The 26,165-nt window shown below is 40.8% G+C and overlaps 5 protein-coding genes across 7 annotated transcripts in view; 2 read left to right on the plus strand and 3 right to left on the minus strand.

Moving 5' to 3' along the window:
- The first annotated feature begins 827 nt into the window (after positions 1 to 827).
- map3k19 (mitogen-activated protein kinase kinase kinase 19) lies at positions 828 to 7,533 on the plus strand. The gene is made up of 11 exons (XM_077580832.1): positions 828 to 970; positions 1,081 to 1,174; positions 1,691 to 1,807; positions 2,535 to 2,689; positions 2,790 to 2,824; positions 2,911 to 4,914; positions 4,989 to 5,087; positions 5,503 to 5,741; positions 5,821 to 6,067; positions 6,711 to 6,919; positions 6,996 to 7,533. The coding sequence occupies exons 2-11, from the start codon at positions 1,119 to 1,121 to the stop codon at positions 7,114 to 7,116; spliced, it is 3,282 nt and encodes a 1,093-aa protein (XP_077436958.1). The 5' UTR covers positions 828 to 970; positions 1,081 to 1,118; the 3' UTR covers positions 7,117 to 7,533.
- On the minus strand, positions 7,503 to 13,431 carry ccnt2a (cyclin T2a). Its single transcript, XM_077580833.1, has 4 exons — positions 10,960 to 13,431; positions 10,742 to 10,812; positions 9,192 to 10,434; positions 7,503 to 9,094 (listed from the first exon to the last, which is right to left on the minus strand). The coding sequence occupies exons 1-4, from the start codon at positions 11,369 to 11,371 to the stop codon at positions 9,021 to 9,023; spliced, it is 1,800 nt and encodes a 599-aa protein (XP_077436959.1). The 5' UTR covers positions 11,372 to 13,431; the 3' UTR covers positions 7,503 to 9,020.
- LOC144060908 (cyclin-T2-like) lies at positions 11,314 to 18,624 on the minus strand. Its single transcript, XM_077580835.1, has 6 exons — positions 18,409 to 18,624; positions 17,637 to 17,718; positions 17,416 to 17,544; positions 17,056 to 17,116; positions 15,642 to 15,704; positions 11,314 to 13,816 (listed from the first exon to the last, which is right to left on the minus strand). Exons 1-6 carry the CDS (start codon positions 18,564 to 18,566, stop codon positions 13,506 to 13,508), a joined length of 804 nt encoding a protein of 267 aa, XP_077436961.1. The 5' UTR covers positions 18,567 to 18,624; the 3' UTR covers positions 11,314 to 13,505.
- Positions 18,625 to 18,655: 31 nt separating this feature from the next.
- The window catches only part of tmem163a (transmembrane protein 163a), a 34,215-nt gene continuing 26,705 nt past the window's right edge, over positions 18,656 to 26,165 (plus strand). Inside the window, exons 1-3 of the mRNA XM_077580834.1 lie at positions 18,656 to 18,807; positions 18,898 to 19,000; positions 25,222 to 25,935. The gene's annotated coding sequence lies outside the window, so the exon portion shown is untranslated. The remainder of the gene's footprint in view (positions 18,808 to 18,897; positions 19,001 to 25,221; positions 25,936 to 26,165) is intronic.
- acmsd (aminocarboxymuconate semialdehyde decarboxylase) lies at positions 19,722 to 24,293 on the minus strand. Of its 3 annotated transcripts, none has more exons than XM_077581052.1 (11): positions 24,145 to 24,293; positions 23,581 to 23,625; positions 22,509 to 22,588; positions 22,301 to 22,397; positions 22,172 to 22,221; positions 21,526 to 21,762; positions 21,255 to 21,348; positions 20,774 to 20,869; positions 20,532 to 20,704; positions 20,370 to 20,468; positions 19,722 to 20,036 (listed from the first exon to the last, which is right to left on the minus strand). In XM_077581052.1, the coding sequence occupies exons 1-11, from the start codon at positions 24,161 to 24,163 to the stop codon at positions 19,974 to 19,976; spliced, it is 1,053 nt and encodes a 350-aa protein (XP_077437178.1). In that variant the 5' UTR covers positions 24,164 to 24,293; the 3' UTR covers positions 19,722 to 19,973. The 3 variants fall into 3 exon arrangements, 2 of the variants coding, with proteins under 2 accessions (XP_077437178.1, XP_077437179.1); XR_013296064.1 differs by having other exon boundaries at positions 19,987 to 20,036; positions 20,793 to 20,869; XM_077581053.1 differs by lacking the exon at positions 22,509 to 22,588 and having other exon boundaries at positions 24,145 to 24,287.

Below are 26,165 nucleotides of genomic sequence, written 5' to 3' on the forward strand. Positions count from 1 at the left end.
TAAGCCGAATTTCTGATTTTAATGATAAAATAATAAGTCATTATCATGTTTGAATTTGGTGATGGGTTATTTGATGATTCCAGGAACTAGTGGGATCTTCAGTTTTTCCAATGATTATTACAACTCTGGGTTACTTAGTGAGCTACAAATATCAAACTTGAGAGTATAATTGTTTGGCTGGGTTAAAAAATGTATTCCAGTGGAGACCATTTTGATGATGTCGTCACTGTTATCTACATCGATTCCACTTGACACTTTTATAGCCTTCAGTTCATCATCTGTCTGCGATTGAGCTTTTTACAGAGGGTCCTTCGGTTGATAAAAGAGTTTCGAACCTGCGCTAACGTAGTATTAGTCGCAAACCTGAAATTCGTTTAACTGAGCCCCCGTGTATTTCAGTTACTTTTTTTTTTTTTTTTTCTAGAGAGCTCAGTATTGTTCATTCAGTAATTTTACCGATTTGACATGTCATCATCATTGCTCTTTTTTTTTTTGTATGTGGGTGAGTAAGTGTATGTGCGTGTGTCCGTGCGTGCGAGTGTGTGTGTATTCATTAGTTCACCTAAAACCTATTAAAAAATCCCATACCGTTCACCGTCAGGAGACCCGAGGAAGGACCAAAGAAAAGAAAGGAAAGTGAAATCCAGTATTTCAGTTACTTTGATGGAGCATGTTATTATTGAGTTATTTTCTCTCTCTATTTATGCCGTTTGGATCATCTTCTTCAAGAGTGAGTGAAAGGGAGTGGGTGGGAGGGACTGACCAAGGTGGGACAGGGTGGGATGGACTAATGTGTGTGTGTGTGGGTGGGTGGGGTCCTCGGCGTTACAACCTTCCCGCTGCCCGCTAGCTTTACCTCAGAGCCAGCAGGCTTCATTCACACACAGACAGGAAACAAAAGCTAAGCTTAGAAAAAGAAAAAGGACTGGAGATGGAAAACAAGCATCCGGGAGTCGCAGGCACAAAAGAGGTAATTAGTTGCCATTGCTTCGTCCACAACTAAATGTACCGAACATGCTCGCTCGCCATCGCTAAATACTGTTGCTCGCTACATGAATATCATGTGTGACTTCGAAGCAGACAAAGAAGATGAGGAGAGTCCTGCCATAGCCCAAAACATGGAAACGCCGATGGATACGATGCAAGGCTGCCAGGACGCGGTGATAACGAGCAGGTGGGCAGTGGCAAGCGTGTTTATGCACTTTTTTTTCCAAGCATCTGTTTTTATTGAATTACAAAGACTCGAGTACACAAAAAGCAAATGCGTGTACAGTTAACACACAGCAGCGCCACCATGACGGCAATTGTCAACAAGCGCCTCCTGCTTTGACATCAGCATGAGAACGGCGACTTCTCGGGTTACACTGGCAGAATTGTCCGCGGCCACCTGTCACTGTGTCCAGAGGACAACCTGTTCTCCCCAAACAGGTTCGAAACAGAAAGACGGGGAGTGAGTCGGGGGAATGAATCAGCCTCATTGTCTTTTACATGAAGCCTCACTTTTGGATGAAGTCCAAGTTATCCAAGAAGACAAAAAGTTCTTTGAAACGGTTTCTATTTTCTTGACATAGAAATAGTGTCTTTCGTCATCACCACATGTTTTCCATCAGAAGTCATGTACAGTATCAATCCGGTTCTAAACACGGATCACGATGTCAACTCACATCTGTGTCCACATCACCTTTTTCAGGGCAACTTTGCCGAGCTTAGGCAAAAACTACAGGCGCCGGAGCCATTTGTTTCCTGTTCCTTCTCCAGGACGACTGGCTCAGAGAAGCAACCACCTGCCCGAACCCCCAACACACAGGTACAGGACACAGTGGAAACGAGGGAACAGGGATAGACTAGCTCTTGTAACTTGGTGGTTTGGACTCGTTTTCTGGACTTGAGAAGGTCTTAACTAAAGACAAATACGAATGCAAACAACTAGGTTTACTTTCAGACTATTATTAGTTTGAACAGTTGGCAAATCCACAGCCTCTAATTCTTTGTTTCTAGCCAATGAGATCTTCTCTGTCCTTGTATCTCTGCCCCCCAACCCCCATGTGTCTTTAGAATCATTGGTTTTGATTGGTCTCTGATCCTGCTCATTGTTCGGACTTAAACACACTAGTTTAGTTTCCTTTTGATTGCCAACCCATCCTGTTTAATCAGTAAAGTATTCAATAAGGTGTTGGGGGCATCTTACTTCCTCCTGAATGTTGAACATACATAGAGAGACAAGTTGTAATCACAAAGTCTCCAGTAAAGTTCGTCATCAAAATGAAAACCAGGGAAAAGAATTTCCAGTTTGCCAGCAAATGAGTGTTGTTGGCAGATGACCACTCGTTGACAGGAAGGGATTTGGATATTAGCATCTCTGGGGGGAATTTCGATTTGTAAAGGGCAAGACTTGCATACCTGCGCTCTGCAATCCCTCAGATGGTCAAGCAGCAATAACCAGCATTCATACAAAACATGCGCTCAGGACCGTCAAGCTAGCACGACACGGAGACAAAACGTCAATTCAACTCCAATTCTTGTGTCCCTCACAGGCAGAGAACAAGAAGTGTGCTCAACGCATCTCCGTCCTCCTTTGGCCTGCTCTCCTTAGCAGAACCGAACAAGCTCAGCCAATCAGCTCCAAGCATATTGGAACCACGACTGCGTGCCGACTATGTGCTTCAAGCCCGGGCGCACATTCAAACACGTATGGACAACATACAAGATATTTTGTTGTTGGGTTTTCTAATTAGGTCTCAAAAATGTACATCATGAATTGTAATTCGTAAAATATCGTGTGTATGCAGGACTGGGCTCTCACGAAGCAATCAGTCAACTAAAGGTGGGGTTCAAACAGCAACTGGCCATTTGCCATATTGTAGCCACTGACCCGAATTGTTGTTGATATATTCTCTGACATTACACCAGGGTCCCACACTGGCTCTGCAACCAGCTTCGCCTCTCCGGACACCCAAGCAGCTGGCCCCACTGGACCTCAGGCTACGAGACAACTCGACTGCAATAGTGCTGAAGCACAGTGTTCCCTTGAAGCCCATCAGCAAGAGCCCAATTTCTAGGACCCACATTGGGCGGAGATTTTCATGGGGCACCCCACGTACCAGGTCGCTCCCCACAAGGGGTGGCAGTGAAGACAGCGGGTCCAGCACCAGCAGCCGGAGTTCTACTGATCTGGAAGATGAGGATTGCGAAAGGGAAGACGTTCACTTGATGTTCGCTGAGGCCGAGCATCCTGAAGACAGCGAGTTCTTTAATGGCAAGATGGAGCCCAGTTTAAAAGCTCCGTCGCAAAGCGGTTTCATTTCAGCGAGCCACAAGTCAACCAGCACAGACCTGCAGAGAACAGAGCCTGTGAGCTGTCAGACTTTGAGAAATTGCAACCACGCAACGCAGGATTACAGTTTGACCCCAAGCGGAGACACAGTGAAACACAAAACAGCAATCTCAACAAAGTGTAGCAATAACGGCTGCACTACGACTGATAAGCAAGCAAATACAACAATTAAGGGTTACTTAGCTAATGATCCAGCAACTGCAAAAGATTCCAAGATAGATGAGGTTGTTTCTTGTAAAACAGAGGGCGGTAAGTTAAATCATGTCTCTGCTTTTCTACAAAGCCCATTAAAATGTCCAATTAACAACCAATGTACGGGTCTCAAGCCAGCAAAATCGAAGAAAGCATTAAAGCCTGCCCAAAGCGCGGCAAAAGAATCCAGTCCAAACTGTGAACTGAGGACAAACCTTGGACACAAAGACATACATGTCTTTACCCCGAACAAGACCCCTAAAAAACTCTCTCCGTCCAATCAATCCAGAGATAATACTGGAAGAAGCCCTGAACAAATTGTGACTGAACAGGTTAGGGAGTCTTTGGTTAACTCCAAATCGGTTAAGGTTAGTAGAACCTCTAACAACTCCTTACCAAGGAAGAGGGGTACTGTTAGTGCACACAGCAGAAAGGCAAATCCGGACAAGTTGTGCACGAACCAAACGCCAAAGTGCCCAACAGCCAGAGAACCCAAAAGTGCACGGCAGCTAAACGGTCCAGATGTCGCTCGGATACGAAGATCAAAATCTGCGGTGGACTTCATCACATACCAAGACATGTTTACAACGATTCAAAGTGAGAGTGAAGGACCTGCTATTTACGAGATGTTTGCTGGTCCCGTCTACGATAATCTTCGAAATCCAGCCGGCGCTGACGACAAACACTTGCGGTCTGCCCTTTCCAGGAAGTCGCAAGAAAAACGTACAGTCAAATCCAGACCCTGGAAACGAGTGCAGACGAGGATAAGGAGAAGCCCAACAGGGACGGCGCCGGTTGCAACTAAAGGCAAAGCAAAACTCGCATTCTCACGGACAAAAGCTCGCCTCACACATGCAACAAAGCCGGCACACAAAAGGAACAGCAGTAAACCTGAGACGACAGTCGTTTTTGTGAATGACGGTGTGATATGTAATAACACTCGAGAAAAGATTGATGATCCAACATCATCTAGCATAGAAGAAGATATTTCTGTACTGAAGCCTGAAACTCTAAAAACGGATGAAAAATCTGCGCGCTTTACATGTAGAACTATGGAAGAAAGAACTTTAAATTCAGCAGATATCAGAAATCTGCCAGTGCTGAGAAATCAAATGACTCCCGAGTCATCAAAAAACAACCAAATGCCAACAAATGAAACAGAGAAATCTTGTCACAGTAGTGAGCTACCTGTTACGTCGCCAGTTTATCAGAAGTTTGTGAATGGTGTGGGGGAGGGGCCACTTACAGATGACTTGCTGCAATGTCTGGCTGAAGAGTTGATCTCACTGGATGAGAAAGATATTACGACTAGCCCACGTGCCCCAAACCTGGACCTGGAGAACAAAAACGGAGACAATCGCATCTTAGAAAGCAACGCTTACTCTGGGGTAAATCTCAACATAAATACATGACCAGCAAATGAACTCAGATTTGGACATTTAAAATCTTTCTTTTAATTCAGGTTATGTTAACGGACTTGACAGCCTTGCATGGTTCCGGGTTAGGTGATGCTATTTCGTGGACTAAGGGTGAAGTCCTTGGCCGTGGAGCCTACGGGACAGTAAGTCTATCAAGTCCTATTTCCACCTCTGCCTAGGTTCAGATCGGGGGTAGGCAACCCTGGTCCTGGGGGGTTTAGATGTCTCCCTCCTCTAACACAGGTGAGGATTGTTATTAGGCTTCTCCAGAACTTGCTGATCACATCTAAAACACGCACGACTCTCAAGGACCAGGGTCGCCTACCCCTTGTTTAGACCTTGTCCCAACTTCCCAAGTGCTAAATTAATGAACCTGGTCTTGGGGCAGACCATGCAATACTTCCCTTTGAATCTTAAAGATTTTGGTCGAGTTGGATTATCGTCATGTGAAAGAGCATGACGGTAGATGAAACTCTTTCTCAAGAGTGGAAGCTGGTACGACCGTATGCCCAAGAACCTTTGTCCATGATGCATATGAAACATTGTCTTTCTTACCAGGTATCCTGCGGCTTGACCAACCAAGGCCAGTTAATAGCTGTGAAGCAGGTGACTCTGGATACCTCCGACCCAGAGACCGCAAGGAGAGAATATAGTCGTCTTCAAGGGGAAGTCGAGCTGCTTAAAACCCTGAGCCACGCCAATATTGTGGGTTTCCTCGGGACCTCCCTTTACCAGCACATGGTTTCCATCTTCATGGAGTACATCCCAGGGGGATCCATTGCGAGCGTTCTACACAGGTCAAATACTGGAGCACACAAACAAGAAAACCAAGGTCTTGGTCTTTCTCACATCATGAACTTTTTCTCCTTGGCTCAGATTTGGTCCACTGCCAGAGCGTGTTTTGGCATTGTACACCTGCCAGATCCTGGAAGGGGTGGCATACCTTCACCAAAACCGCGTCATTCACCGTGACTTGAAGGGAAACAACGTCATGTTGATGCCCACCGGGGTCATCAAGCTCATAGACTTTGGTTGCGCACGCCGCATCAGCCGCGTAAGCCACGCCAGCAGCGGGGATCTGCTCAAGTCGGTTCATGGTACACCTTACTGGATGGCTCCAGAGGTAGTGAAGTAAATATTCTGTTTCAATTTAATTATAACTGTTTTGATTTAGTTATAACTATTTAGAATTGGACAAAATTGCTTTGATTTACTCAGTATAGTTTTGTGTGAGAATTCAAATGATGTGAGGGGGTTGATTTTCTCTTTGTTCTCTCCTGAGAACATATGGTGGGGGCAAGCAAAAGTGTAAATTAGACCCCTTTGTTTATAAGACGGCTCCTCAAGAGTCTCTCAGTCTCTTCTGTAAACAACGTAAACCCTTATCTGATTATCTGTGTTCCATCATGTGACTACGAGCGGGAAGAAAAGGAGGGGGGCAGTTGGTCAACTGTATTGAGATATCATGTGACTCTGGGAGGGACTTTTGTAGGACAAAGGATATTACCCACAAGCGGAGCGGGAAACTACACAGTTGAGAATCAAAGATGGCGCGAGTGGCGGCTATTCTCCTCTGTCCATAAATTTGTGTAATAAAATCCTTAGGTAATGCCTGAATTCACTGATCTCATTGTATGTTTTGATAATCAACATCATGAACACGGAAGAGTAAGTATTCATCTTAATACAGTAGTCAAAGTAGACAGTGTTTAACTTAAGTACTACTGGATTAAAATAATAACACCAAGTCATGTCACACTCCACAGGTGATCACAGAGACAGGATATGGCAGAAAATCGGATATATGGAGTGTGGGTTGCACCGTCTTTGAAATGGCCACAGGGAAACCCCCACTAGCACACATGAGCAAGATCGCTGCCTTGTTCTATATTGGAGCCAAAAGAGGATTGATGCCATCGTTGCCAGAGGGATTCTCAAACGGTGCCAAAGACTTTGTCAACATTTGCTTGACGAGGTGAGAAATTTCATTATTCCACATGTAGTAGAACATTTGATGAACATTAATCATCTGTGAGTTGTATTTCCTCTAGTGACCAGAGATTGCGGCCATCTGCGGACCAACTGCTCCAACATTCGTTTCTTCCAAGGAACAAGACTCCGTTTGCAAAGAGAAATCACTTCTGTGGTCATCCAGATGGACTTTGTGGTTAACAAGCTTCAGTTTATGATAGGTTTTTCGTTTGGTAGGATTTTTTTTGTGTGGTTATGGAGGAAGGCAGAGCTGGAAAATTACACTTTCACAACAGAGTAAACAGCACTTTAATGTATCATACAAGAATAGAACTGCACAATCTGCTTTTGTATAAAGCAGTTGGTGCCAATTGTGAAATTTGTAATCAAACACGGTGGAGTTTCACAGATGGTTGATAAGATTCATAATTTGCTTTGGGATGAACCGCAAGAAGATTCCCATGTGAGCGCTCAGAGAACATTTGTGGGTGACAGCTATACTCCGTTGCATACCCAATTGTTTATAAAAATCGATTGTTTCTTTGCTGTTTGTTTCAAATACTGAATATATATTAGCATTACTCAAATTAAAATAAAATAAAAACTTTAATGACTTGAATGAAAGTCTCATTTTCATGAATCAATTGACAGAAGACTTGTTTCATGGCAACAATCAGGAACAGAATTTAATGTCAAAAACTAATGTGACGACAACGGTCGTAAATGTACCAAACGGATTATGGACGACAATTCTAACAATTTTGTCCACAGAAAAATGGTTTGACCAAAAAAAAAGAAAGAAAAACAAACACAGCAGGGCATTTCACAACTGATTTTCTTCTTTATAGTACTGCCGAGTAAACTTTGCTGACAAGTAAAAGGCTTCAGTGCCTCGTTTTTGTGTGATGCACTTCAAAAAGAGGTTATACAGTAATAGACTTCCATGGCACACTATTGTCTTTTTGTTAGCTTTCTATTTTAGGTGCAACTCTTACCTCTTGGGTAATATGATAAAATGCACATGCCTCTTGAACACAACATCTTCCCTAATGGTGCCCAATCGGTTAGCGACAGTGCTTTTTAAAAAATAATGGGTTTTTACAATTATATTGTGATAATTACAAGTCGCTCCAAACCTGAGTAGTCCCGATGATTATTGATGTCTTAACATACAAAAACGTATGCACATTTGTCTCCACTTCCTGTGAATGGCGAATGCGTTCTTCCACATCCCTTTGTGGAAAACTTGCAAATCAAACAGTCCTCAAGTGTGGGAAAACAAATCAAAGTTACTGAGGAAATGAAACGACACTTAATAAAAAAGAAAGAAAAAAAAAAAGCATCCACCAATATTGCAATAAGGAATGACGAACAGAAGTCGAACTCCTCTTGGGCTGACCATTGGCATGCTGCATAAAATTGCATAATTCTTATTTAAATAAAAATAAAAAAACAAGAGGCAGTCACATATTTCGTGCCTTTGAAATAACTTGTAATACTTTTGTTTTCCTACCCGGAGATGTGAAATACAAGAAGGTGCCTCCCTTTAATGTAAATACACGATTGCACCTGCCATCCACACGCACGCAACGTTTGCGTGCTTATCTGCACATTTCAGGAACGAGAGACCAGCAGCAATTTGACACCAGGAGAAAGGTGGGACTGACGACAGCCCCGAGGTCAAAGTACGGAAGCGTTACATTCCTCTTTTCTTCCCCTCTCTCTCTCTCTCTCTCTCTCTCTCTCTCTCTCGATCACAGATGTTCATTTTTTAGTATAATGTTCTGCGCCTTTAATAAAGGGTATATCGCCTAAGTTTCCTCCTGGGGCACTTAGCAAGGAGATGCACATACTAGTGAACTGTGATGTGAACATGAAGCTTCATGAAGCACTTGTGATGCTTTTTGACTCCTCTAGATGATGCTCCTGGTTTAAAGATAAAGGCGAGTGCAATGAAAATTGATTACATTTCCACTGCATCTTTGAACCATGGGTGCCATCTAGAGGGGTAAGAAAATATTGCAAGTGCTTCATGAAGCTTCATTTTCCCATTAGTAGATTCTAGCACTTTCCATGTGAAGAATCATGAGTGCAGAAGGGTTTGCTCAGTGTCTCTGGTCTCCCACTTCATGAGGCGACCCGCTAGGTGGGAGGTACTGCTGAGAGGTCCGCAGCCCACCTGAGTGTAACAGGAGGGTGGAGGTTAGCCATAAGGCTGCAAGCTAAACAAGACATACTGCAGTACAGCAGAGAAGCAGAAAACGAGGACGGAGTACCTGCAGCACCAGCGCCACCTTTGGAGAGTTTGCCCGGTTTGGAGCAAGAAGCAGCGGAGGATGAGGAGGAAGGGTGCTGATTGTGATTGGCCTCGGGGTGCGTCCTCTTTCGCGACGAGGAAGAAGTCAAAGACGTGGATCCGCTGTGAGGAAGCGCGATTCCCTCGAGGGTTATGAGTCCCGGGGGACCTCGAAACAGTCCGTCGGCGGCCCCTTGTCCGTTCCCGCTGTGAGCGTAGGGGTTGTATTTGTGATGGCGGTGAAGGTTGTGATCGGCGCCTCGGTGCGTTTTGTCTTTGCTCACGAGCGGGCTGGAATGTTTACTCTTGTTGTTGGCGGCCATGCCCTCGTCCGACGAACTGTGGCGCTCGGCTGAGGAGGAAACTTTGATTTTCATCTTGAGCTCCTCCTTGCTTCTGTCCAACTGGGAGATTCCTCCAGAGGCAGGAATTGCCAAGTGGAGATTAAGCAAATTTTTGTCACATTTGTCGGCGTGATGGCGTTTGTCCTGCCCTGACGACGTGTAAGGAACGCGAATCTTCAATGGCGAAGCGGTGGTGCTGCTCCCACTTTGGGACAATTGGTGAGTCTGTGAATACTTTCTATGATCGAGCTGGCTCAAAGACGGCGGTGCATAGTTAGAGGAAGACGACGGATCCCCTCGCATGTTGCTCTCGCTGTGCTGCTCCTGACGGCTTTTCTGCCCCGAAGCGGCAACGTCTGCAGCGTGTTTTTCCCTGTATTTGTCCAGCGACATTTTGGGGGCTGAGGAGTGTTGAGGCGGCGGCGGCTGATGCTTGCCAGCTCCGCTCGCGCACGATCCTTTCAGTTCCTGTTTGATGTTGAGATCGACAGTTTTCTCAGTCTTGATTGCTAATGGGGGTGGATGCAAAGAGGACGCAGAGGCCTGCAAGGACAGCGTCTGCTCTTGGGGAGAGGGGCTGAGGGGGCTCAGTCTCATACAGCCGGATGAATAGCCTGCTTGAGTCAGGCTGGTTTGGGGCCACTCGCTGTGGCTGGGTGGGTTGTAAGGGCCAGCCAAGGAGCCCAGAGACAGCGGCCCGTCTCCAGACTGAGCAGAAATAGACACGAAAGCGGCGCCTGCTTTAGAAAAACTTGAGCGGGGTACGCCGACGAGGGAGCCGTCAAGCAGGGAATGGTCTTGGAGCATCGAAGGTCCCGCGACGGAGGGATCTGTCAGTTGGCTGTTCTCAGATTTGGGCTTCTTAGCAGCTTGGGTTGCCTGAGATGTAAAGGAAACATGTTTTTTTACTTCATCTTAATGGACTTTCAAAATCACATGCATATATTTTTTAACACTACTCTGGCTAACTGAGCAATTGTGACTGTCATGAAAAAAAACATTAGACCACATTGTTTTATTGTTTAAGTTTCCATCCTACGGCAAAAGTAACTGGTAAATGCTAATGTAGTTAAGTGAGAATTGTAGTAACTGTGTATAAAAAAAAATCTTTACAAATAGTTTCTTTACACTGGATCAAAAATATCTGAAGGTGTGTCATTTCAAACTGACAAATGATTTGTCTTACTCTCCAGTTCCGTATTCTCTTCAAGCGGCTGGGAGTCTTTTCCAAAATCTGCAGAAACTCATGCGTCAACTCTGCAAAACCCAAAGAAAGTTGCGTTAATGTAACGCAGCGGGTCCTCTTGCGCAATTGCAGTGCTCAACCACACACACAACAATTTTTAGCGCAATTCCAAGAGATTACCGCACAAACCATGCAAGCACATTTTTGTCTCGTCTTACCATCAAGCAGCTCGAGAGTAACCGAGCTGTCCACGTACACCCACCAGTGCTTCCCATCGGTAGACACGGGTATCTCCCAGTTCGACCACTTGCACGCCAGGTGAATACACACACAGGCTATTACTGTGGGCTTGTACTGTAGGCAGAATGTAGTGAGGTGTAGACTATTGTGTGTATGTGTGTGTGTGTGTGTGTAGGTACGTCCAGAGGACAAATGGAGTGTGTGTGTATGCATGTATGAGTGGATTGAGGCGTTGCAGCCGTGGTCAGGATTGGTCCCACATGTGAACAAAAAAAGGAGGACAGAAGGCGCAAATGGTTTTAATTCATTGTTAGGAGAGACACACACACACAAAAGCTGAATTTTTTTTATTTTTACTTTTTTAACTGAACAGTAAAACAAGTTTTTCATGTCAAGTTAAATGGTGAAGAATATAAACAGCAGGGGGTTCGATTATGGGAAAAATAATAATCACGATTATTTTGGCAATAATTGAAATCAAGATTATTCAAAGGATTATTTTTTGGTACAAAACAAGAAAATGTTTAAACATATAAAATAATAGGACACATTAAAAAAAAAATAGAAGTACTATAATTATATAAGTTCCTTTTGGACCAAACAGAATTTATAATCTATATTTATAATAGTATATATTTATTTATACATGTTGGCAAATACTTGAAGTTGGAGTGCAGCGTGTGCACTTTGCAGTTGGACGATCATTTATTTTTTGGTACAAAATAAGAAAATGCTTAAACGTAAAAAACAAAAAATATTCAGACAAATAAAATTCTTTGAAACACTATAATCATGAAAGTTCCTTTGGGATGAAACAAAATTAGTTATTTTATAGATGTTATAAATTTAAATTACTCAAAAATTAGTATTAATAATCTTTTCTTTTTTATTTTATTTTTACAATTAAGCTTATTTTGTAATTGTGGAGTGTAATAATTGTAATTGAATTTTGATTAATTGCACAGCTCTAGCAGAGCGCATTTGCTACAATTAACTTCACTGCTGGAAATAAGATGTACAGTATATAAAATGGACACTCTTGCAATGGAATTTGATCTGTCGCAGGGATGCAACGATAACAGCAATATCGCAATTTTGAAAGTGCCACAATATCGTCGTCGTCATGTCACGACATTAAAAACAGCACAACTGCTAAAAAGGCCAGGATGGATCCCATTTGTGCAGTTCCAGCACCCTCTGGTGGTTAATTTTGTAGCGCAGTTTAATTTTAATCAGGCATGTTTTGGTCACTTTTGTTTAAGAGCCCCGCTAATTGCCGGATGAAGGGGAACGTAACATGCGGTTATCACTCCCATAAATTAGTCATACGATCAAATATTTTATAATTTCAAAAGGCATTACGTTTCATAGACCATGATACTTTGCGGCGCTGAGATAAACAGGAGCACAATGACTGGCCAAGCTTATTTCTTTGTCAAAAATATAATTTTGTGCATTTTTTTCCTCAATAGGAGCTTTTTTTTTTAATCGTATTGTGAAGTTCCTATCTTGATAATTATCATATTGACATTTGGACATGGTTACATCCCTAATCTATTGCCACAGAAAAATACATCTAAAACTAAACAATATCAACAAATGGCGATGGTTACAATGGCTATAATTTCTATTAAGTTCTTAACATGTCTTCTTCCTGTACAGTCTAGTGAAAATGAATTTCCCCACGGGGACCAATAAACCAATCAATCAACATATAACTGTTTCTTCTGGGCTTAGTTTTAAGAACTACATTAAGACCGCTAGGAAAATAAAATACTGTACATTTATATCAAGTATAACCGCCCAAAGATAAATAATCTGGCAAATTAGCCCTACATGCCATGTTTTACAAGAGCTAAAATTTGGGCTCACTGAATGTCCCTGTAACAACAAATAACCCATTAAGACGTTTGGCACTTTGTCCATGGCTAAATTTATCACACCTGAAAAGAAAAGCATGCAGGAGTAAGAGTCTAGCATTTGGTTCTGTATTTGTAAAAATTTAAAAAGAAGAAGCTAATTTATGATCGGTCAGAAAAAAAAAAAAGTTTGTTAGCTCAGTGGACAAAAACTAAACGGATTCATATCAAGATATTACGATCATAGGACATCGCTAAACAAACCCTTTAAGGACCCACTTTCAAATGCATTCACCAGTCATGCTTTAAATACAATTCATGGGGTAACCGAAAACATTTCACTCGTATACTCAAAATTTGGTCATGTGCCTCAAACTTCTATTCTTAGCATGCAGGTCGTTAATGGGTAAGATTACATTTAGATTCATGATACAGCTAGAAAAACCAACGAGCATTTACAGAGAATCATATAATCAACGTAAGCATAACAAATGAATATGAAAAGAAAATGTGAAAAAATGATTTTGCTGTACTTACCAGAAGGACCTCTATGAGAAATGTTTACATCTGTGAAATCTTTAGCGGCTATTCAGGCTACCAAAGTGTCTTTTCGAATTCTGCACTTTTTCGCAACCGAACAAACATGTGGCGTTTCAAGCGCACCACTACACTTCGCATCTTGCATTCAACCCATCGGTGCCAACACATGGTCCCTTGTACAATACACCGCACTGCGACTGGGGCCGGGAACGCCGCAAGCCACGAGCCCTCGTCCCGCTCCCTCTGGTGGAGGGAGGCGAGCGGCGGGCGCTAGGCGGGCGTCCCAACAACCACCAGTGCAAGGAGGGCCCGTTGGACACTGAAAGGGTACCCTGCATTACAGGAAGCAATGGTGTGCAAAGTGCAACAAAGGAGGGGCAGGATAACAACCTGTTGGTAGCCATGAAATAGGAAGTCTGTGCCAGATCCTTGCTTGCTGTGTGACACACAAAGACAAACAATATGAAAGGGAAAGCAATTACAATTCAACACATACAACAGAAAAACATTTACTTTTGTGCCATTTGTATTCTTATGATTTCCAAGAAAATCTGATTTAAGTTTTACTTTACACTTTAACTTCCACTAAAACCCATTTAGTCACGACCAAGACTGGAGTGGAGCGCAAATGATTTTGTAAATTTCTTGTGAATGTCCCATATGGAGGACCAAAACTGCCAAAATAAATAAATAAATGACTAAAGGCGAAAATAAAAATAGATATAAAAAATACAATGCAAAAAAAATAAAATAGATCTATTATATAACAAAATAAATAAATGTAAAAATAAAAACGATTCAAAAAATAAAAATGTAAAAATAAATATATAAATAGAATTAAATATCAATTAATAAATAAAAACGCTCTGCTCTCACATTTATTTGTTTCATGCTGCAGACTAGGGCTGGGCGATATGGCCCAAAATGTATATCATGGTATAAACCGCATCCCTTCTCGGTAACGGTATATATATATATCATGGTATAGAATTTAATGTTGTTGCTTCTATAAATAATTTGCTTACCGTTTTTTTATAGATTTTTTTTTTATTTGATTCATTGACATACCAACAACTAGAATGGCTGACATTGTTTAGATATTTGCAATTATTAACAGTTAATTAAAAGTTACAAGAGGGTTGACTAACGAATGGCAAGGACCAGGGGTCGTGATAGGCCAGGATGGTGCTGTTGCATTTGCGAGTCTTTTCATCAGTAGTGGTAGTAGTAGTAGTAGTAGTAGTAGTAGTAGTACTTATGCTATGTGGCTTGTCATGAATAGATCCTGTTTTGAGAAACTTGCCATGAATATTGTGAACTGTACAACGTACTGGAGAAGACAAACAGGCACCGAGCTGCAGTCAAAGAACGTTAACGTGTTTTATATCATAAATTATCTGCTCTAAATGTATACCAACATATTTTTTCAAGTTTTTCATACTCTTGTTAACATAAAAGTGGTCAGAAAAGGTTACCAAATACAAATGTGGCCATATATTTTGGTTCAATAATACAGCAATTTTATTTATTTTAAGTTAAGAGTTAGATTTGGGTTGGGGTCATTTCTGCCACTAGATGGCATTAGTGAGTCAATTTTTCTTTTCAAATTCAGAGCAATTGGCATTTGTAACATGAAGCAACACATGAACAGGCCATTTTGTTAATGGTAAATTACAACTAATCACCAATCCCCACAAATACACATTTTAATCACATATTGCTAAATTGTGTTTTATCGACTCCTTTGCCTAATGATGCAGATAAAATAAAGCACGAACAACAATGTTTTCACATCAATTGCATTAAAATGTTTAATGCCTCTTGACATCGTTCAATGCCATTTGAGGGTTTAATTTCAGCAAAAATTCATTTAATGACTTTAAATACTTGTTAACGACCCACGGAAACCCTATAAGATGATGAACGGAATGAAAAATAAAAATAAATTGTATTGTGACTTTTGGGACACCCTGGATATGTGTGATGAAAGATACATTAATAATAATTGAACAAAGTGACATCTTAAGTACAACTGAACTGCGCACATGCTTCCAATTCAGTCTTGGACGTGGCCTGGTGAGTATCGGTGTCAAGTGTGGAAAAATAAATGTCTCCCAACAAAGTCAAAAATGAATTAAAAGTGACAAGAATGTGGTCGTACAATCATGTCATCAGGGTTTCACAGGCCTCAACACCTATTTTATGAGGCGGGGCTGGACAAGAGCAGAGGGGGCACAAAAAACAAAGAAAGAAGCCTCTACCTCGCACTAGCTGGGAACATTTCACCACATCAGTGTGTGGGTGATCAATAGTAATTTCAAAGCCTGGAACAAAATACATGACAGGTGAGTTCAACACAGTCAGTTGGGAGGTGACGTGTCATTTCTCTCTCGCCGTTTTCCATGGACTCGCTGTTATTCAGACGACGCAAAAAATGGCAAGTGAGTATTGAAGTGGGACAGAGGATTTTAAAAATTATTCATTTGGTGAAATAGAATCACACTTTTTGGCAAACCAATGTCTTGTGCCCAGATTTAAAGGGGACATATTATGGAAAATTGACTTTTTAATTGCTTTTACAAAATACTGCACAATAGTTGGGTCTCCAATCTTTTGTGAGCTGCCTTCTGAAAACATGAATAAGAGCGATCATTTTGGATTTTCCCGGAGTTGCGACCTCACTAATTTACATAATTTATCCATAACATGTTTGCTCCAATTGACTGTACAGCTAAGCTGGGCAACAAGCTACCATTTTTGTGCGATGACCGGAGTCCAGCCTACACAGAGACAATATTGTGTCAAAGCAAAAAGGTAAGCAAAGCTGCAGTGGTAGCCGTTTGGTTTGATAACTGGCACATAATCAAAATTTCACTGAAGCCATTTTTTGCTTACAAATCAGCATTATCTTCAAAAAAGAAGATTATTAATTTTAATGTTGAGTTGTTTAAATTTATACATTTGCACCTTTTTAATTTTTTTTATTTAAATAAGTAATTTAATACATTTTGATTCGTCCAAAAGGAACTTGCATACTTGCGTCTTAATATTATTATTATTTTTTAAAAACTTTAAAGCATTTTCTTGTTTTGTACCCAAAAATAAATGCTCGTCCTAATCGTGATTTCAATTAGCAGCCTTACAGACACTATTTGTTCGCCCGTCTATAGTGCCTTGTTAGCATTATGCTTAACTGATGCATAATTCTATGATTTTATTTTTATTTATTGGTATTCTTTAACAGTAGACTTCAACTGGGAGTGGCATTAAGCAGTTTGGAGCCTCTTTTTTGAATTGTTCACTATGAGCCGTGGCCCATTTGCATGGAAAAGAACCGGCACCCCGAAACCAAACTATTTCATCTAGAGCATTAGAACCTTTTTGTGTTTTGCAAATGTTTTCCAATTATTTTTTTGCATGCATAATATGTCTCCTTTAAGTGAACTTGTGAGAAAGTTACAAATCCCACTCAAGCCATTTTATAGCTAACAGAAAAAAGAATGACATGTCACCTTAGACCAATCCATAAAATCAAGAGTACAGTAGATGATGAGGAGTTGACTAATAAACTCTATCATCAATAACAAGAAACCCTCAAGTATGGTTTACCAATATTGTTTATGATACACATAGTGCTCTCATCTCATATCATCCACTCGGGTCACCACTACTTACCAAGCGTCTGCAGCACTATGGATTCAAGTATCACCAGCTCTTGAGCTTGTTGTAGGTATGCCTGAAGTTTGATAGACAGTCATTACATAACAATTGTAATGAGTCTATGATCTCACCTAACAGCTGAGTTTAAATGACCAAAGCTGAAACCAGAGAGGCCATTACGCTATTTAACGGAAGCGCGTGTAGCTGTTTGGACTGTGCCAACAGCAAAAAAAAGACCCCAACATCGGGGAGTGGCGCAGGTTATACATTGGGAAACCATGGCCAATGAGTGGACTGGAAAGGTGACACATGGAAAGGAATATGAAAGAGATTTTTTTTTAACACCATACTTGACATAGAGATCCCCCAACTTACATTACTCTTAGGGTCAAGAGGCGATTCTTGCGGGTTTAAGCAGGCGTGCGCTACTTTAATCACATATTCCAGTTTGCGTGGCTGCTCTTCCACTTTGGCAGCCAAAAATAGTGTCGTTGGAGATATTGTCTGTAATGGAAATAATGAAACGTAGTCAAATATACATCCAAAACATGTAACAATGGTTTAAAAAAAAAACATCTGAAAAACAATATACTTACATTTCTGTGAAATATGGTGAACGAGTGGTGCATGTAAAATCTATGCATGTAAACAATTGCTGTATTAATAGTTAGTTGAGAGCTGGAATGTGGGTCAAGGGAAATATTTGCATTGTTATCACTTGTTTTCAGCCCTGGTGAAAACAAGTACCAAAGGTCCTCACTTTAAAACGGAATTCAGATTCTGAGGCAGCAATGTAACCCAAATTATTATTTTTGTCTCAGCTAGTCTGTCATTAACCTACGCTAATACAAAAAGTAATAGCATGAAAAACACTAACCGAGCGTCCGTTCTACCACGTAACCTTACATTGCAAGCCGTTCGTAACCTCGGATGTCGAAACAATGCAGCCCACTAGGCACGGCCCAAATTCCTCCCCAAAACAAAAAGCGAGCACAAATAACTTGTAAAGCGCGACAAAGAAATATGTTGGGCGTCATTGTCTGTCGGGATAAAACATAAATCCATTTCAGGTTTTAGTGAACAGGTGGCTGACAAAGTTGACAGCCGCAAACATGATCCACGGCCTTCTTATCGACGCGAACCTAAAGCTAGCATGCTATATGCTAGCCGTGGCTAAGCACAACGCGTTCCCGTCAGCTTAGCAGCGAAATAACGCAAACAATTTACGCGACACACTTACAGAAGTAAGTAATCGCTCTTCAATTATACATTCGAGCGACATCAGATCCGCACTTGGGTGCAGATCGTATCGTTCGTTAGCTTCCGCGTCTGGTTTGGGAAGCGAAGCAGTTTGTTAACGAAGGATACACATTGAGCCTCTGTCCCATGTCTTGGATCAGATTCGCCGCTTGTTGCCGGTAAGACAGTTCCCGGTCCGGTTCTACTCCACATCGGCGAGACGGCGTGCTTTCGAGCTGCTCCCGGGTGAAAACCCATCTTGAAGAAGATCCCCGGCTTGCCGCCATTGCTCTTCGACAGTCATGGAGAACGCGGATATGACGTCTGCGGATGACCGGAAACCCCGAAAGTTTATTTAAAAATCAAATCAAAATTAAATAAACTGAAATAAAGATGACACAATGAGGGCACAGGTAAAAACAGTTGGGATTTAAAAACGGGGGGGGGGGGGGAGCCAAAGATATCGACGTGTTTGATCATGTGATCAGTGTGTCCGCCATGTTGGAAAGATCAACTAGCCTTGAAATGGTAAGTTGACCAACTAGAAATTGTATAATTTCGTGTTTGGAAAAAAAAAATACTTATCAGTTATTATCTGCTATGTTTTTGATATTTTAGTCTCTGTAGATGTGCTACAATGAGGTCTAAAAACAAAAGCAAGACTGCATGGTGATGTACGCCATGACCTCCATCATCAAGTTTGTGGAAGACTTTTTTTCCGGTATGTATAAAATGTTGGTTGTGGTGTCCTTGAGTCAATTAATAATAAGTAATTTATAAAACTTAATTGCTAACTTGCTAGCTAACATCAGTTCAGTAGCACGCTATCTGATTCACTGTCAAAAGAACATATCTGTAATATTAATCACAGCAACAGAAAAGTAAATTAGTGCATGAACATAGAGGGACTGGCTATGTCTGAATTTCCATGTTGTCTATTTTTGAATCAATGTACCTGTTGGAATATATATTGTATGTAACATTTTCTTTTTCTTCTTACTTACACACATATTCAAAAGGGGTTCGCTTTCTATAGTGGTGTCATCAGAGAAAGCTTGGTTTTTGCCAAGTGCATGATGTGACCTCATGGTTAAATGGCCCATAATATAATATAATATAATTAATACTAAAATAAACTCAGTTTTTTAATATGTTGTAATTTATGTCAATGATAATAGCACTTTGTTCTGTAATTTCCAGTTAACTCAAGAAAACTATCCAATTGGCATTGTTACCTGAACGTCACATTAATGGATCAGGCAACAACCCCCAAGAAGCTCAAAGCCACCATCAGACCTGCCTTTACTTTTTAATTTAATCAGTTGATTTAAAGATTGTTTAGTAAAGTAAGATAGAAAGTGTAAAAGTGCCTCATTGGGCTACAGTTCACAGACAAGGAAATGATTCATTTTGGAGTTTATGCAATAAAAGTAACAACCCAGCCCAGCATACATTTTTATTTAAACCATATTAGCTGCGTTATAGTCTGTTTAAGAAACCGCACCATATTCCATTTTGGCCAAACACATTCTTGGGCGATAATCTCTTTTCTCACTGGTTTAATACCAGACATTTCTGTGAATGAATGATTAAGATGACTGCTAAAAGAAACATAAACAATAACAACAACACAGACTCAATCAAACATGAATCTGAGATTCCAACTCCGTCAGAGGTTGAAGTCAATCTTCTTGTTACACAAATTGTTCTTTTTGGAGGCCCAAAAATTCCAGTGCATTCCCAGCTAGTAGCTTGTCCTGTAAAACAAAGTGACAGCACTTATCAATCTTTAAAAAATATATATTTGTTGTATGGTTATTTGGTTAGTCAGTTCAGTAGCCATATGATGCACTAACGACGTAGTGAGGAGTGCCATGAAACTCTGAAGAAGGTTGGCATATGGGCCAAGGAAAAACTCATGAAACCTTGGGTGTGGATTGGGAGTGATATACTGTAGTACGCATCTTTGAATGTATTGTGGTCACAACATTCAAGTCCACTTGCATTGTTGACACAGTGGGACAGTAATCCACCAAATGTAGCAAATGGAGCTTTATAAAGGTACAATATCAATCAAACATAATTAGTACCTTTAGTGTTTCATCAAATTCTTCCATCGACTCAATCAGAGATCCAGGTTGGAGCTCGCCCAGTGGGAATGGGTAATCCGTTCCTAGCATCACTTTATCCTGAAAAGAAAACAGATCATAACAACAAAATGAAATCTGTTCAAGCCCCCCAAGGAAGCTCACTTTTCCAATGACGTCAGTCAGCAACTTCAGGGATACGGGATCATGAACCAGGGAATCGGTGTAAAAAGAGCCGAGGTATTTCCTGGGATTGGACTCGTTGTCCACAGCGCACAAGTCCGGCCGAACTTTGTGGCCGTGTTCAATTCGACCAATGGTGAATGGGAAGGAGCCTCCTGTTAAAAATGGAGGAATACAGTTTTATGGTCAAAGATCATTCGTGGTCTATTAAACATAGTCGTTACCTCCGTGAGCGAAGCAGACCTTCAATTTGGGAAATCTCTCAAAGACACCTCCAAAAATCATTGAGCAAATTGCCATTGTTGTCTCTGTAGGCATGCCTTTTTGAGGGATACAAGAAATATAGAAGTAGAATGGAGCAGGATTTCATAAATGTGGAAGCGCGGAACTGCCAATGTGGAGTAAACATTTTTGACTGGCGAGTACGTTTCGACATATTTGAGAATACATTTGATCGTATTTAAAGATGTTCGAACACACTATATAGTATGTTTGAACATATTTTCTGTGAATATATTCAAACGTATACGTTTGAACGTACTTGCTAGTCAAAAAACGTTTTCTCCGCATTGGCAGTTCTACGCTTTCCATACGCAAACGTATACATAGATGTGTGATTTTAGACGAACACACACTCGCACACTTTAATTCAGTGGACCTGGAAGCAATATCCAATATATCCTTTTTCTACTCCATCTCGCTCACCCACCAGCCAGGGCAGCCAATACTTAGCCATCCTCCCATCCGTCTGCATGTCCCAGGGGTGTACAAAAATGGAGCAATTCAGCTCTTCAGCTTCCTGCATGGGAAACAGACTGCAGCATCAGTACTTCTTAATGAGCAAACACATGACCTCCAAGAATGTCATCAAATTATGGAAGGTGAAGGATGGTGAGCTGTAAATATTGGATCATTTACAAACACCACCGCAAGCGTTCTTTCTACCCGGACCGTCTACAGTAAGCGGAATTCTTACAGCATAGAAGATATCAAGCTCAGCCGCATTGAGGTCCCAATTGTTTATATGTGAGCCGATCTGCACGCCGGGGAAACCCAGTTTCCTGACGCACCGCCGCATCTCCAGCACGGCCAGGTCGGGGGCTTGCATGGGCAGCGTTCCCAGGCCCACGAACCTTTTGGGGTGGCTGCGCACCGTCTGGGCCAAATCGTCATTCAGAAGGACGCATAGGTCCAGCGTGTCATGCGGTTTGGCCTGAAAATGAAAGAACGTCAGTAACATTGTTTGAGTTGATGGTCCTTGACAAGCAGGGCCCTGGTATTTTGACTTAGACCCGCCGGCCCAGCCCGATTCCTGACTAATGACCACCCTTGGCTACCACATAGCTCTACCACTGATGTTTATTCGTTCAGTTTGCTCTCTATATTGGAAATGGATTAATGGGCTGCTCCTTCTAAATTGTGGGCCGATCTATTGGGGTAAAATGGAGGGAAATAATAATTAAATAACAAACACCACGTTGGCCCCAAAAGACACCGGCCAAACGGGCATCTGGTCAGTCCAGCCTTGTTGACGAGTGACTTCATTCTGGCGCTCACACATATATCTATAATTGAATCACTGTTCCATATTAGTGAGGAAATATGTCATTGGTGCGTCTTACCCAGTAGCTGAACATCACAGGAACAGTGGAAAGGGCTTGAACTGTGACACCTGAATATGAACATCAAAAACTCTCTTTGAGCTCATCCCTGACTTTTGTGGTTGTAGATTGACACGTTGCGGCCGTTACCATGTTGATCCATGTCTCGTATCCGCGCGTTTGCATCCCAGCAGTTTTCTTGAATCACCCGAAACAGCTTACCGTCCTTCATCATCTTCGCTTCACCCTGAAATGCAGTTTCAATTTTTAAGTATTTTTTTTTTTTTACTTTACATTAAAAAAAAATCTTTCCATAATATTGTATTATATATATATATATATATATAATATAACTCACACATTTATGTGTATGATCAAGTGGCTGCATACCAGCCACATGATGGCAGCAGACAGCCAATGAGCCTTTGACACAGACACCTAATTCAGAGTGATATTATGAACCTTAGCTGATTTTCTAATCTTATAACACATCCAAGATACTGCATAACATTAACATGATGCACGATATGGTGTCATTATTGTTTATCTACATACTGTACTCGGGCTTTCTCACATCTTTAATGCATGTTTGGTTCACTGAAGACTCAAAATCAATGGTTTAAAAAAAAAAAAAAAAACTTTCTTCACCAAATAGCGCTGACAACAATTCTTAGCTCTCCAAGTACCACCATAATCACTAACATTACAATACGGCAGCATAAAGAATTCAGAATGATTGACTTCACGTACTTTAAGTACATGTGACAGCCGCCCTAAAGTACACTCACATTAATATTTCAAGCCTAACTTAAGATGTATTAATTTTTTACATAACAAACTCCCATTTACTTTTTAAAGATAATTTTAACACAAACCTACCAAATTAAACTTATATCATACATATTCATATGGTCTAATAAAGCCTTTATTTGAAATGCATAATCCTCAGGTTAATGTATTTGGTATTAATAAAGTATACTTACTCAAAATTAATAATAATGACAGTATTTATTTAAAATATATAAAGTATATTGTTTGAATTGCATAATAATCAGGTTAACTATACACGATAAATATGTATATATTTTTGTGTGCATATTTTTAAAATTTTTATGTTTATGGGATGAAACTGAATGCATTGCAGACATCCCCAAAAAGGTAAAAATAAAAAAAGTAATTATACTTTATTAATACTAAATACATAAACCTGAGGATCTGCATTTCAAATAAATAGGCTTTATTAGACTAATGAATATGTTTCATGTAAGTTTTATTGAGTACCATTATCTAAAAAAAAAAAAAAAAAGTAAACGGCAAATGTTTGTATGTAAAAAACAACAACATACATCTTAAGTTAGGCTTGCAATATTTGGAGTGGAAGAGAATACAGCAGGTACTCAGATGTAAGCATCATGCTGCACTTGACTCACCTTGCAGTGATGGTGAAGCTGGACAAAGCCATCGTAGCCGTACCTCTGAAATCAGAGCGTATGGCACAAAACGATCAACTCATATAAATGTTGACAAAAAAGAAATCAGTTACAGTAAAGGTGTAAGTTTAGACTCATTTGTGCGTATGTGTACAAATTAAACATTACTCTTGAGTATATATTTTATGTTCAATCTGGGATTTAACAGCAAGTACTGTATGCTATAATGTACATTGTAAAGCATAAAGACGGACAAAAAAAAAAAAAAAACGACATCTCCTCCAGCAATAAAGTTGGCCAATCATTAGCGAAGCCAAGCATGGCTCGTTATTGATTAAAGTTTACGTCCTTGCATACGACGCTGCTGATGTGTGGAGCGAGCTGTCCAATTTAACGGGGAATAGTCTGGATGTTTTTAAATGGCATTTAGAACAGACAAAACTAACACCAATAAATGTACATTTGTGACTGAAACGTAGGAAATCTGGCCTGATGGACTATGTGGACTTTAAACTCATTTGCTATATGCTATAACAACACCAATATGCCGTGTATGCCCCCTACCTTCTTCAAATCGGGCCATTCCTTTGGTAAAATATGATTATGTATATCAACCTTCATCCTTTTGGACATGTGGAGCTCGGTTGGCAGTATTTTCAGGTTGATAACAGTGAGGAAATCCGGCAAAGTCAGTCCCACCCTCAGCGGGAAAGCAATGACCGTCAGGTGAATAACTGCACCCACTGTTATTTATTAACCAAAGCTTGGAATCCGTTGCTTTCTGGATACTCTTTTAGTTGAATTTCTATTCCGTAAAACAACATCATATCATCATGTTATGAATGTGATTTTTGTTTGTTTGTAGCAGTGACTGATTCCGTTTTGTAAATGAAAGATGCACTATTGCAGCTTTCATTTGAAACAAATATCACACTGGGCCCATCCAGCATCAATTCGACAAAATGATGACACACTGGACATCCATATTCATGGTTTGGCATTTGCAAATTCACTCAGTTTTTTTTCACCCCACAGAAACAGATTTTATGTAACATGGTTAAAAAAAAAAGTGAGGATATATATATATATATATATATATATATATACTGTATAATTTTCATGGCATTATACTGTCTAGTATTTGTTTAACAAACTGTTAACTGTTGGCTGTAAACACATTTAAAAAACAAACAAACTAGTCAATCAACCACCGCTAGTAGGTTGTTTTGTGTTTAAGGCAGTGCTTCGCGATTATTTTATGTTACACCCTCCCAGGAAGAAGAAAATATTTCACGGACGGATCAACTCTCTGCTGCAACGATAAATAGTATCTTTTATTTTTATTTTTATAAAATTGTCGTAAGTACAGTAATAGCTCTACGCGCACTCTCGAACAATGAGAGCGCCACTGCCACCTACTGTAGTGGATGTGCAATTACACTTTATTCTAGAAAAGAGTTCCCTGAGGTCACATGCACCTCTCTTGGCATCGCACCTCGTGCCAGCTGCCTACGAAGCAGCAGGCTTTCACTACTAGCTACTAAAATGTTTCGGGCTTATAGTTTGTGGTATATTTATGCTTTCAACTTATAAGTACTTTTAGAGGATTGTCATTTATTCACGGTCTGGCTCGATCCCTAGGTTCCAAGAGCAAGTGAGCTGTTTCCGTTGGGATTCCACTACCAGACTGGCCTGTCATGGATCTGGGCAGAGATAAGTACCAAAAACCAGTCTTTGAAACAGGAGAAGCCATTTGAGAGTAGCCAAATGTGACGGGGGACAATAGATTCGGTTTAGGCACTTTAGCACACTTAAAAGTATAAATTGTATTCGCACTGTACAGCTGAGAACTTCACAGGACTGCAAAAATATTCAGTTATGTGGCATCATGTGCAGTTTAGACAACATCCTATTTCTTCAGTCATTGTTTCATCATGATGGTGGTTATTAGCAAACAGTCCCTCCGCTGTCACATGTTCAACTGGCACAGAAATACCACAGCGGAGGTGCATGATTTGGACCTGACTTACTCCGTCTGTGGTCGCACTGCTTGTAAGCCGATCGTGGACGCTTCGGCTCTCAAGGGGTCTGCTTCGACCTGCCTGCTGTTTCCACCACGAGAGGATATGTGCCCATTTATTGTCACAACACTTAAAAGCATATGGACAAACTAAATATGGCAATATGAATCGGGATGTTTTAATGAATGCTTATTTCATATTTAAATGCTATTTTGTGACTGAAACAGAAAAGGACTATTTCATCCCACACAATGACTGCAACTTTTTCTCCCTTCTCAGGTTTGAATACTGACTACTCCACACTGCACATTTTGCCAAGATGCCGTTTTGAGAGGTGATGGGGGTTAGGTGGGCGGGGGCTGAATCATTGTTGTTAAAAGAATTATGATTCAAATTTCAACACAGTAACTTAACACACTTCTCTAGCTTGTTTAAAAATGACGTACCTAAAAAAAAACAAAAAAAACCTTACATTTTAGGGGTTCTGTGATTCAATTTAGGGGGGCTTGAGCACCTCCCAAAATGGGCTTGAAACGCTCATGACCAAGCCTCCTCTGTGTTTAT

The sequence above is a fragment of the Vanacampus margaritifer genome, chromosome 11 (genome assembly GCF_051991255.1).
Source record: "Vanacampus margaritifer isolate UIUO_Vmar chromosome 11, RoL_Vmar_1.0, whole genome shotgun sequence".
In the NCBI taxonomy this organism is placed as follows: Eukaryota; Metazoa; Chordata; class Actinopteri; order Syngnathiformes; family Syngnathidae; genus Vanacampus; species Vanacampus margaritifer.

Bases quoted from the DNA above. Each gene is read 5' to 3' on its own strand.
- map3k19 (XM_077580832.1), top strand. From the start codon at position 1,119: ATGGAAACGCCGATGGATACGATGCAAGGCTGCCAGGACGCGGTGATA. The intron at 1,808-2,534 runs GTACAGGACACA...TGTCCCTCACAG, and splicing joins CCCGAACCCCCAACACACAG to GCAGAGAACAAGAAGTGTGC. The intron at 5,088-5,502 runs GTAAGTCTATCA...CTTTCTTACCAG, and splicing joins GCCGTGGAGCCTACGGGACA to GTATCCTGCGGCTTGACCAA.
- ccnt2a (XM_077580833.1), bottom strand. From the start codon at position 11,371: ATGAAAAACTTGTTTTACTGTTCAGTTAAAAAAGTAAAAATAAAAAAA. The intron at 10,435-10,741 runs GTAAGACAAATC...TTTACATCTCAG, and splicing joins AGAGAATACGGAACTGGAGA to GCAACCCAAGCTGCTAAGAA. The intron at 9,095-9,191 runs GTACTCCGTCCT...TGTTACACTCAG, and splicing joins AGGTGGCGCTGGTGCTGCAG to GTGGGCTGCGGACCTCTCAG.
- LOC144060908 (XM_077580835.1), bottom strand. From the start codon at position 18,566: ATGGCGGCAAGCCGGGGATCTTCTTCAAGATGGGTTTTCACCCGGGAG. The intron at 17,719-18,408 runs GTATCCTTCGTT...CCCACATTCCAG, and splicing joins ATGGGACAGAGGCTCAATGT to CTCTCAACTAACTATTAATA. The intron at 17,117-17,415 runs GTAAGTTGGGGG...ATCAAACTTCAG, and splicing joins CTCTTGACCCTAAGAGTAAT to GCATACCTACAACAAGCTCA.
- acmsd (XM_077581052.1), bottom strand. The intron at 22,589-23,580 runs GTGAGTCAAGTG...ACTCTGAATTAG, and splicing joins AGCTTCACCATCACTGCAAG to GTGTCTGTGTCAAAGGCTCA. The intron at 20,037-20,369 runs GTACTAATTATG...TTTGTTTTACAG, and splicing joins AATTTGATGAAACACTAAAG to GACAAGCTACTAGCTGGGAA.